The sequence below is a fragment of the Syngnathus acus genome, chromosome 10 (assembly GCF_901709675.1).
Source record: "Syngnathus acus chromosome 10, fSynAcu1.2, whole genome shotgun sequence".
NCBI classification, from domain to species: domain Eukaryota; kingdom Metazoa; phylum Chordata; class Actinopteri; order Syngnathiformes; family Syngnathidae; genus Syngnathus; species Syngnathus acus.
The window spans coordinates 2,851,956-2,864,310 of record NC_051095.1 but is presented as its reverse complement, the minus strand read 5'-3'; the positions used below and the strand labels follow the sequence as shown (position 1 = coordinate 2,864,310).

The following is a 12,355-nucleotide window of genomic DNA, read 5'->3' as shown; positions in this document are numbered from 1 at the left end:
TTTTTTTTTTTATAATTCTAAAATTACACTTCCGGTTCTCGCGTCTGGCCCCACCTTGTGGCCTCAGAGTTGTCAAACGATGAACAGTTCACGTGTATGTTGTAAGAAATCTGAATATGTCATGTTTTGGGTGGCTTTTAGTTGGGTGCACTTTAAAATGTTGATTAGTAATAATATTTTTGAATAGCAGCTTCAATAAAGACATCAGATGCACACACTGGCTATGAATGACTTTAATGTTTTCCAGATCATTATCACAGCATACAGTGGATAATAACTTCTAAAGTAAACAGAAAGATTATCACCTTAATACTTTTCTCTAAGTTTTAGCACCTTTTTTTTTTTCCAAAATGCCACTCTAACAAATGTTTTCTTGTCAAATCTTGGGTTTCTGATAATAAAAAAAAAAAAGACAAGGAAAAAAAAAATAGACAACAGGTGCAGCTTTGCTTTGGAATCGGAGCAGGAAGTTCATGTGCCTGTGTGTGTTTGCTATTGTGTGCTTGTGTGTGCCATTGGCTTCAAACAAATGACTTTGTTTGACTAGTAGCATCATAATAAACTTGAACAGGCAATTGTGTGCTGACAGTTTCGCTGTATGATCGTAATCACGTGAGTGTGTGAGGCATCTTATGGTATCAAAGCCCTCATGTCGGACCCACATTAAAGTGGCATCATGTAAACATGTGAAGTGAGCTAATCGAGGGCCTTGTCGCACCGTGAACCAATGGCGGGTTCCTTTCACTTCCCATTTTGTGGGGCAAAAAAAAAAAACCGGCTAATTTTTACTTTCACATCAATGTATCAGCACATCGTGTATGTCATTTTAAAGTGAACAAATAAAAATAATATGAAAGTGCCAATTAAACTTGTTGGCAAATAAGATTTTTAAATTGAATTGGAAAACCAGCATGATGAATTTCTGCTACAGTGTCTCGATGCTACAGAATGTTCACATGGTCAAAAATGCGATGAGAACAAGACAAAAGAAAGTAGCACGGCCGCCCTTTCTTTGCAAACTGCACCTGTTGTCAAAGGTTATCACATAATTTGGGCATTTTGTTCATTCACTCCCCCTAAAAAAACAAAGGGGAAAAAAAAAACGATCAAGAAACTTAATATTTACAAATATTTTATCTGGTTGATTCTTACATTTAAAAATGTACACTTTTTAATTCATTTGTGTCTGCGGAAGTCCTTTAGCCATCTCACGTCTTCTTTGCACAATGCAAGTCTGATTCCAGTGGCTGTTTATAAAATTGACAAGAAGAACAGCCCGGAGTGCTTTTTTTTTTTTTTTTTTTCTGCTTCAGGTAGTGTCGCAGTCCGTTCGCCTCGTGGCCCGCCCCCTCACCGACTTTGACCTCACAGGGGTACAAAAGCGTGGATCGAACATCCTAGCAAAAGTTTCATCTTGGCAAACGGAGAAGATACAAAGCTGGCCATGCCTTGAAATGTCAGCTCAGCGTGTCCCCCTTTTGTGATTTAAGGCTTCCTCCAAAGTCTCTTTTTTCCACGGCAGTCATCATCGACTCCACCATAAAGGCGCTTTCTCTCTTTCTCTTCCACATTGTGCACGACGTGTCTTGCAAAACTCCAGCGCTCGGTGAGGTGGCGACCTCCGCCACCCCTTCGTGGATCAGAATACAACGAAGAAGGAATCAAAGAAACGGGCTAAAAGCTAGCACACGAGCTACGACAGCACCGGTGACAAAAAGGGAGGGAAATAAAATCGGGACAACTTCCCATGTTGCTGCTTTAAGGTTTCCCCCCGTTTGTTTTACTCCTGGCAGGCCGACCCACCCGTGTGCTTAAGAGTTGCCATTTTAAGTTTGGTTTGACCTTCCAAGGTCACGGTGGGGTAAATAGAAGAGCCGAGTTATGGTGAAAACACGCGACGATATCACGCACACTCTTTAAGTTGGACCTCGCACACTTGAAGCAAACAATAAATGAAAATGAAAATCCACGCCAGAGACGGGCGAGATGACGACCGCGTTCACGCTTTTTTTTTCTTCCTTCCAATTGATGTAGGGAGGTGAAGCGCTTTTGTCGGTTTGGGGGAAATGTGCGACTGTATTGTCCCCCCCCCTCCCTTACCCATGACCCTCCTTTGAATAAAATTCATGCATAGATCCCCAGCGCAAAATACCCAATTATAGACTTTCTCCTTTGTACACATATACAACGATATATTTTTTCTGTATATACTTTCTCTATATCTATATTTTCAACAAAATGCAATTTCACATAAAAAAAACAAACAAAAAAACAACAACTGAACAAGACACAAGCAGTGAAAGAAACAAAAAGCACAATCAAGGGCCAGTTTGGCACTTTGTCATGAGAACACATTTGTTAGTGGACAATAAATATTGTGTATTTTTTTTCTTAAACGTTTTCTTTTTTGCCCTTCATGAGTATGCAAACACTAACTTGGCACCGAGAATGCTGGTTGAATCAAAGTATACGATACAGAAACTTTTCATAGTTGACCCCACCCCCCTTTTACGAACACTGGAAAAGGGTTTGGGAAAAGCAGATACCGATGTAGGAAAAAAAAAGAAAACAAGAAAGACACATTAGGGGATGAAACAGTAGGCGACACCATAATACTTAAGAATAATTCAAATGAGGGGGAAAAAAAAGGCGAGAGTTCCCTTCAAGAAATGGCAAGGGGCTGCTTGGAAAAACATCCCGACACTTTTTGAGAAGAGCCGTTTGGCCCAAAACGCACAGCTCGCCCGCTACGCCGCACACTCTTGAGCCGGGCGGCGTAATTCGGAGGTGGTGGAGATGTTCTCGGAGAGTCACAGGTCCAGAAGTCCCTCCCCCTTTGTAGGTTGTTCGAAGCACAGCCAGTCTTCCTGGCCTGTGGGTGGCGCTGCTGTGTTGGCTCAGCGCCTACTATACCCTGGTGGTGGAGTGGGGGTGGGGCAGAGTGTTGTTATGACCTGTGGTGGGGAAGGTGTTGAAGGCGTGAAGGGGCTGCATGCTCGTGATGGTGCTGGGGATCATGGTGATGGTGTTGGGGGTCATCAGAGGCACGTCGTCCGGAGCCCGGCGCAGCGCCAGCGTGTAGTCGGGCGGGCAGGCGGGCCGCAGGATGTCGTGGGGCCGCAGGGGTTCCATGTCGTGGTGAGCGTCGTGCTCGGAATGCTTCATCTGCAGGGACATGATCTCCTCCTCCTGGCTGTGAGCCAGGTCGTTGGCGGGACCGCCCCGCTGGGGGGAGAGCCGGTGGCGTCGCATCTCGTGCCGCTTGTCGCGCTTGTAGTAGAGGGCGGCGAAGGCCAGGATGTTGAGGAAGAGGAGGGACGCTCCCACCGCTACCGTCACGCTCAACTCCGTGGAGTAGTCGCGGGTGTCGCCGGGGAAGAGCACCGGGGGCGGACGCTCAGAACTGTCGGGCTCCGGGTCGTACGAGAAGGTAGGGTAAGGGCGGTGGGTGGTGCGCGGGCCCGTAGTTCTGGTTCTGGGGGTGCCTGGGCCCGGGCCGGGGGGTGAGCGAGTGGTGGTTGAAAAGAGCTCATCGTGCAGATTATGGAGATGCGGGACTAACTCCAACCAGAAGGCCACCTTGTTGGCTCTGTAGTTGTCTCTGACGCGAGGTTTCAAGCCGATGTGGAGGTACTGCTTGTCCTTGGAGTTGAACTTGGTCCAGATGACTTCTTCAAAGCGATTGGGCTTGGTGTGGATGAATTTGGTGTCTTGCGGGACCGGCAAGTTGGGATCCCTGGCGGAGGACCAACGAGAGAACGTCAAGGTCACGGCACTGAACATCTTGCTTTTGTAAATCGACCGACACATTGACGTCGAAGATGAGTTCAACTCTGTCGGAATTTGAAAAGCAACAACGCTCACCCGGTCTTGGCGAAGTTGGTCCAGTAGGTCATGACGACGGCGCTGAGCATCACATCGTTCTTGGAGAAGTTACACGGGAACAAGTCGGTGGCACCGATCATGGGCACTCCGAAAACATACGGTATCTCGTCTCCGTGGGCGGCGTCGGCCCACTCGGGCCGCGTCTCGGTCTGGCAGTGGTGGTAGAAGGTGTAAAAGTAAACAGGCGACTGGAACTCGGCGTGGAGCTTGGCGGTGGCCACAGCCGGCGCCACCCACTGGTGGTCCGTAAACAGCGCTAGCAAGGTCTTGCGCCGCATGTCGCCATTGTCCCTGTCCGCCCAGTCTGTGTACATGAACTTAATGGTCTCCCTCAGGATGTCTTTTCCTGAAGAAAGAAAAAACAGAGCGATCATCGACAAAGCCAATCGTCTCTGAAAGCGCGAGCGCATCATCCAAACGGCTTTCTTTGTTTGACGGAAGCTTGGAGTGTTCTGCCAGCGCTGTGATTTGAAGCTGCCACACTCTCGGATGGTGTCCAGATGCTATTAGCACCCGCAGAGCTTCAAAAGAGCTTCAGAGACCTACCACGGTGAAAGATAATCCTCAAGATCGGCTAACTCCCGCGTATGCCGGACCTCTTTAATCGCTCATCTTCTCCCCACCTAATTTCAATTTTTCTTACCCTCGGGGTATCCGTAGAGGTTGTCGACAAAGTTGGAGATGGTGTAGTCGAACGCCGCGGCCGAAATGCCGTCGTTGTCCTCGCTGTCGTCGACAAACTTCAACCCCTCGCCTTGATTGACGCCAATCAGCATGTCGTAGTTGAGGAACTCCCCCTAGAGGTCGAGGGCGGAATGGAAATCATCCACGCCACGCCATGTCACGGCTAGATGATCTTCATTACCTGCTGCATGAGGATCTCGGGATCGTCTGGCACCACGTCGCCGTCCACCACGGGGCCGAAGGCGATGTGGTAGCGAGCCGGCTGGATGTCCTGGTCCACCAGCTCCCTGAAGTTCTTGCGCCTCAGGCAGTCCACCAGGTCAGCCGTCTCGGAGTAGGTGCAGCCCACCTTGCGAGCCAAGATTTTAGTGTACTTGAGGGGCTGGTAGTTGACGGACCAGCTGGAGATGGCCGTTCCACTTTGGGCAATGGCCCTGTGGAAAAGGCCTGGGAAGAAGAAAAAAAAAAAAAAAAAGAAACCTTGAATGTTGTCGACTTCACTGACACATTGAATAGAATTATCCGCCAATTTGCATTTATTTTCAAATCTTCTCCCAGATGGCGCTTCACATGCGGCATAATGTAAGCGATGCTAACGAGAGGATTTGGAGAGGCAGTGTCAAGACTGCGGCGGTCGCTCTCCCTCTTCTTCCTTAAGTCTGTCCGACGCGAGTTCTGTCGCTTGGATTGCCCAAGCGGCTCGTTAGTGGGGCCGCCTGCATCGTTCGTTTCCCCAACACTCTTCTTTTTCTTCTTCTTCTTCATCTTGCCGCCTCGCCGCGTCTGAGTGCCGGCCGCTAAATTATTAAGCGCGGCTGCAGAGCCCCCTTTCCCTCAGAAATCAATTACCGTACACCGAGAGGGAAATATGGAAGCAGACGGGAGCTTTTCTTTAAAACCGGTTCTTCTTTGTGAGACGCCCTCCTTTATTTAATTGCCAGTTTAACCACGGTTGCTTTTGGAAAACACGCCTCATTTATTGACCCTCCGGTGACTCACGATTCATTGGGAACACGATGCTTGACGGAACTCCTTACCTGCAACGCCGGCGGAGAAAACTGGGGGGGTAACACACACATAGCATCGAAAGGAGCTGATGATGGAGACGAGGACGATGGCGACGATGACGTGATGACAATGAAGAAGACATTGGTTTGTTTGTTTTTAAAGGAAAGAGGGGCGGCACAAAAAGAGACAATGGGTTAATACATGTTAGCATACGATTGCAGCTGAAAGGGGCGGGGCCTCTCTTCGTCCAGTCCGTTTTTTTTTTTTTTTACCATGAATATTTTTTCTATCTTCTACGGAAGAGGATTAGGGCCAGTGAAGAAAAAAAACGAGGGGTGACAGGATTCTGACTTTTTTCTCAGAATTCTGACTTTATTCTCAGAATTCTGACTTTAAAGTCAGAAGGTGGGAATTCTGACTTTATTTTCAGAATCTGAATTCTGAGAATAAAGTCAGAATTCTGACTTTAAAGTCAGAAAGTGGGAATTCTGACTTTAAAGTCAGAATTCTGACTTTATTCTCAGAATTCTGACTTTAAAGTCAATTCTGAGAATAAAGTCAGAATTCTGAGAAAAAAAGTCAGAATCCTGTCACCCCTCCTTTTTTTTTTTCTTCACTGGCCCTAATCCTCTTCCGTAATCTTCCGTAGCAGATAACAGTTAAGAGAATTACCTTGTATTCAACCTAACGGGCCTCATTATTTTTGTCATTTTTGTTGTTGGTGTGCAATGAGATTTTTCAAATGTAAATGATGTGCCTTGGCTGATTTAGGGTTGGGGAAAAACTGTCAGTTCATCTGTCTTGTCAAGCAATCAGTGGTATCATATTATTATTATTACAAATTACAACTGATTTCATTGACATGTCTCAACAGCTCTTTCTGCTCATCAGTACGGCGCTAACATTAGCTGCGAACATACAGAAAAGCTAACATTTTAATGGCGGTTAGCTGAAAAATCTGAAAAAGAGTGTTTGATCGCGGGTCATCGACCGCTCAGATGTAACTCCAGAACACAGTAGATTCCTCCACGGGCCTCTCGCTATAACACAAAAAGCCTCTGGGTGTTTGTGTAGCCGCTAAATGGCGTGCAGGAGGTGAGATGGATGGAGGGGGGAGGGGAAAAAGCTCAGTGCAACGGACCATTAAGAGAAGCGTGGGCCAGGTAATGCGCGCTAATGTCCCCCGTCACTCCACGGACGGGCCACACGGACCGGATCAAAAGTCAGCACTGCTTTGAGTTCAAATTTGACGCGGTTAGCTTCAAACGCTCAACTCCAGAGCAACTCGGACCATTTAGTTTCTCAATTAGAAGTGTCCAAAACGTTTCGGAAGACGCTTTTACCCTCCGAGTGGTGTGAGAGGATGAGGAGGTTGACGCAGGATGCTCCAGCTCCCGATCCAAAAATAGTGATCCTCTCCGGGTCGCCGCCAAAATGACCGATGTTCTCGTTGAGCCAGCGCAGTGCCTGAATCTGATCCAGGAGGCCGTAGTTGCCTTTGGCCGACTGGTCGCCGGTGCTGAGGAAACCTGCACACAGAAACCGAAGCGGCGTGGTGTCAGAACCCACAAATTTGTCAAATCGGCAAAAACTATGGTTGAGTGGAAACGGTAGCGCTAGGTCGTAGCATCAAGAAGTGGAACAACCTGCCCTCGGAACAAAAGTAAATGTAAGGCCGCGATTGGTCAGCCGTACTCACTCGGACCCCAAACACGACCACCGTCCCCATGGAAGGACTCAATAATCCTCAACTCATCTTCTCACCGCGTTATCTGTCATCTAAAATGTTCTAACCCTTTATTGTCTGTTTTTCAACCTGCCCACGTTGGTACAAAGTGGGAGGAAATTCTAGCTTTTATCTCAAGATCGTCTGGCCCTGACTTCAATTGCTGTTATAAAATAGTTCAAACAGAGGGCCCAGGGCATGTGTCAATCATTTGTTCACAAATACTCAAGCTTGTAGCAAGGCTCTCACCAAGGAGACTATTGCCAGTTATTTAATTGTGGTTAGCAACAAAAGTTAAAAAGAAGGAATCACAAAGCCTCTCCTTCATGACGGTGTTTTAATTGATTGTACATTCCAAAATATACAACACACAGAATCATTTTTGCCAATATGGCCTCTATAAATAAGTCATGCTAGCAATGTAGCAGCGTTAGCATGTTTTCATTGATTGTACATTCCAAAATATACATCAAACTGTCAAGTTTATTTTTTATATAGCCCTAAATCACAGACAAGTCTGTGTAGGGCTAACTGATTTGTTTTTGCCAATATGGCTTCCATAAATAAGTCATGCTAGCAATGTAGCAGCATGTTTTAATTGATTGCACATTCCATAATATACAAAATCAAACAGATTGGTTTTTGGCAATCAAGCTTCCATAAATAAGTCATGCTAGCAATCTTTGTGCGCTTGTCGCGTTTCTTTTGGCGGACATGCTAGCTAGTAGTTAGCTAGCAAGGCCGCATACTCTGTTGCTCAAACAAATTTAATGTCTAACAGTCCTCAAAGTTTGTCTGCTGTACTTTGACATTTGCCTTGATAATCGCTACTTAATATCTTTGATTAGTCCACTAATTAAGAAAATATGTTCTATTCATCCCTTTATGGATGTTAATTACTCTTCATTAGGTGAGCCGCAAAAGGTCGCCCATTAAATCCATACAGTGAAGGTCTAGCACTCAGACGAGGAATGCTGCAATCCCCCGAGTTCATAAAATGAAACATCAATAAAGAGACGCAATCTTATTTTCCTTTGAACAAAGCATTGACGGCGGAAACGGTACGAGAGAACACCCGCAGAAGTTCACTCGAGCACATTTCGCCGAGCACATTCATCCTAATCTGACAAGACGCTCGGACAAAAGTGACCGAGATGAAAGCGTAGCGTGAATAGTCTTTAAAATGGTTGCGGATAGAAGAGAGAAAAAAAAAAAAAAGGAGACAGGGTGGAGAGGTAAAGGGGGATAGTGGGTGGTCTGTGAGAGCCGGACAGAGAAACACTGTTTCATCTGACTCCAAGAGAGCGGGCACAAAGGTCAGACCTCGTGTGCCATGCAAATATACTTTTGCCTCTTGAACCGTTCTCTATTTGCACTTTTGACCACACACACTGCACACATCTATAATGATGACCCTTGAAATTAGAATGTGTTGGATGGAATCCTCGTATTGCAAAAATGGCCACTTTTCAGGACATTTAAAAAAAGAAAATCTTTTTGAAGTTCCTAGACATCGCTCCATTTCGGTTGTACCTACCATCAATTTATTATACCAAACTTCTAAAAAAAATAAAGATTATCGTACTTTAATGTCAAGATTCATTTAAGGTAACAAACGTTCACCAGATGTTCGCCAACAGTTTTAATGTTTTTTTTTTTTTTGTCACAACAAACACTTGGAACCTTGAAGCAACCCTGATGACGACCTGCGTCCGTTTCCTCACTACCTCCTCCGAAAAGAACATTACTATAAATTCTTTATTTTATTTATTTATTTATTTATTTATTTATTTATTTATTTATTTATTTATGTTAAAAAAAACACATAGGACGAGAACCTTTGAGAAAAAATATAGATCTCATATTAAATCGTAATCGCAATTGGATTATTTTGGAAAATCGTTCAGCCCTCACACATTTACAAGGAAGCATCTCTCAGGCTAAAAGAGAGACGGCAGGATTATAAAAACGACGGCGCATTCCTCTGCTGCGTGCTTCCATCTTCTCTCCATAGATTTCCTTTTAAGTTTTTTTTACGTCTTCTCAAGCTGCACAACGTATGTGCAAGCGAAAGCAGGCCAGCTCCCAACAGACCTCACACGTGTGTGAGCTGAACATACAGCGAGCTCCAGCTCCCAAGTGGATCGTCCGCATCGTCACCTGAACCGATTTCATCACCGGATAAATGAAGAACGGCGATCATGTGCGGTAACTAAAAGTCGAGCGTAGCGATTGCGCGGCGTCCTAGTGAAATACTGCAAAACTTGGAACAGAGCTGGCCTAGATTTTGGAACTCCTCCACCACCAGCTCAAAGTTGGCTGCATTTTGTTGAGCTTGGAGCTTGTCCAGCTTGTGTCATTCGTGCCTTTTGCCACATTTTATTGAAAAAGTGTGACAACTCTTTCCCCGTTGCACATATATCTCATCTGCCAACCATGCCAGCACATGAACAGCGAGCAGCTTTTGTGTGGCTGTCCAAATAAAACAAATACATGAGTCACACATGTCAGCCTAATCTGCTTTGCATAAATGATGCCTGATCATTTACGGCTGGGCTGCTTCTGATTAACAAAAAAACTAGAGTGTCATAAATCCTGCTGAAAACCAAGCGATCACAAACAAAATGTAAAATTCGTGACTAAACCAGCACATACTCAACGCGGAAACAGCGACCCCTGGTGGAATGTTTATATATCATATATCTATATATACATATATCTATAACCAGCGCTTATGATTTGTCATGCTAGCAATGTAGCAGCATTAGCATGTATATGTTAGTAAGTGTGTGGCGTTTCATTGGGTGGAGATGCTAGCTAGCAGTTAGCTAGCTATCGTTCAGTGCATATGTTTTGTGGTGAAAAACAAAAACACTGATTTAAACATCACAAGCCTTCCTCAACAAGTCTCTTCTCGACAGATTCCATAACCTTGACAATCAAACATTAGCCAAAATCTACAACATTAAACGGATAACATTTCGTTTTTGCCAATACAGCCTTCATGAATAAGTCATGCTAGCAATGTAGCAGCGTTAGCATGTATGCGTTAGTGAGCTTGCGGCCTTTCATTGGGCGCAGATGCTAGCTAGCAGTTAGCTAGCAAGACCGCATACTCTGTTGTTCAGTACATATGTATTGTGATTAAATAAAAAAAGAAATGCTTCAAACATAACAACCCTTCCTCACGGCAGATTCCAATTAAATGACAATTCAACTTTTGTCAAATTAGTGTCGAATTTACGTCACCGATTGACCTGCTCTGCTTAGCACGCTGACAAATGAAAGTCGTGCGGGCACACGGAAGGACAAAGCAACGATAACAAAGAAGTCTTCCGGCCGAGGACAATGGGCAACGAAGCAAGCAATTTGCGGCGCACAAAGCGAGAGCACCTGTCAGACATCTTGTACGGGCGTTTATCTACGAGCGCCGAAGCAAATAGACCACGTCTGAACGCTTCCGAATAAGCCGAGTGCTATTCACGTCATTTCAGTCGGTGGCCAATAAACCACGTCAAAAGCGGACGCCGTAAATCAGTCGGCGTCACCGTAAAGGATATTAAATGCATTGTCAGGCCGTAAACGTGAGTTGGAGTGCAATCGATCGACCGGCCGGCGCCAAAAGCGAGAACAAGGACCCGGAACCGAGGCGCCCGGCCGCCTTTATTCCTCGTGAATGAACGGATACCCGACAGACGCGGTGACACTTCCAAGTCACACCCGAGCTTGAGAAAGTGTTAAAAATACGACTCGGAATGAAAGGAACGTGCCGAGTCAAAAGAACTTTGGTGAAATATTGAAAGGTAGTGCCGGGCTGACACTCCGACTGCCATCAAAGACGTAGAAAGGGCCTTGATGAATAATTCATAACGCGGCATAAAAAGATGCAAGCGAGGCAGCTCAGACGAAAATATACAATGTTCAGATTTAGAATTTAAATCAAGGCAGCTGCCTTAAAAGTTTATAAAAGATGTTGCACATGAAGAGAAATGTTTTTTTTTTTTTTTTTTAGATTCCAATCTGATGTCGAGCTGGAGAAGATTCATTACACTTGAGGCCGGAAGCCGAGAGGTTTCATTTTCACCAAAGCCACAAGTGTTTCTCTCTTTTTGCCCAAAGATCTCAAAAGGTCGGCGGCAGAGGAACAGAAGTTATTGAACTATCAAATTTAAACCAACAAGCGTCCATCTCAAAAATCACCCAAGCTCAGACTCATCCGAGCCAGAGTTGCTCACTATTTGGCATCCTCGCGGAGCTGATTAAAGTTATCAGGGGGAAGTTGGCTCCCTATTTGGCAGGCGGACGGGGGATGCAGCACGGCTCTCAGTTTGCCACCTTAATAAACACATCACGGCAAAAACTGGGTTTAAAAATGAGGGGAAAACCATTTTCCTCATTTAAAGGACTAAAATGGAGATGTGAGTGAATCTGTTTTTGTCACATCACTACAGCACTAATGAGGGTCATTCTACGCAGAGGATAAAGAATATATGGGATTTCCAGTCGACACAAAAGGTTAAAGCGATGCGACATGAGTCATCGTACTTTTTTTGTAACTTTTTTGCATCCTTATGCATTTTGTCATCCATGAAAGAATATAATAATGTCTCTTTTCTATATTAATTTCACAATGTGTATTAGCATAAATAGTTTATCCTCCTTTTAATGATAATGGGATTTCGGCGGCTGACGTTTTCATCGACCCTCCATCTTCCACTCGTTCACCAATCCCTCCATCTGTCTTTTCTTTCGCCGCGTCACGACTTGGAGTTATTAGTCTGCTAATTACCTCTCACCATCCCTCATTTAGCCCCAGAACCCATTCCTTCTCTGATTATAATCAGAGAATGACATGGGGGCCTATTAAAGATAGAGGAGGGGATTGATTGGTCTGTGACAAAAGTGGAGTGCAAACCAGTGGGGGGGGGGGGCAGTTACTTCATCAAAAACAAGCAACAAAACAAGTCGCATTGCCATAGGCTCCCTCAATGAATGCAAAGTGGAATCTAAACACACACACACACACATATATATATATATATATATATATAT

The 12,355-nt window shown here is 45.1% G+C and overlaps 1 protein-coding gene across 3 annotated transcripts in view; it reads right to left on the bottom strand.

Annotated features, from left to right (window-relative positions):
* Positions 1–1,238: 1,238 nt before the first annotated feature.
* The window catches only part of nlgn2a (neuroligin 2a), a 53,889-nt gene continuing 42,772 nt past the window's right edge, over positions 1,239–12,355 (bottom strand). For all 3 annotated transcript variants that reach the window (XM_037260250.1, XM_037260248.1, XM_037260249.1), the window contains 5 exons: positions 6,921–7,106; positions 4,751–5,016; positions 4,529–4,682; positions 3,865–4,231; positions 1,239–3,736 (listed from right to left, as the gene is read on the bottom strand). In XM_037260250.1, the coding sequence (XP_037116145.1) occupies positions 2,908–3,736; positions 3,865–4,231; positions 4,529–4,682; positions 4,751–5,016; positions 6,921–7,106 (1,802 nt within the window). In that variant the 3' untranslated portion in view covers positions 1,239–2,907. The remainder of the gene's footprint in view (positions 3,737–3,864; positions 4,232–4,528; positions 4,683–4,750; positions 5,017–6,920; positions 7,107–12,355) is intronic.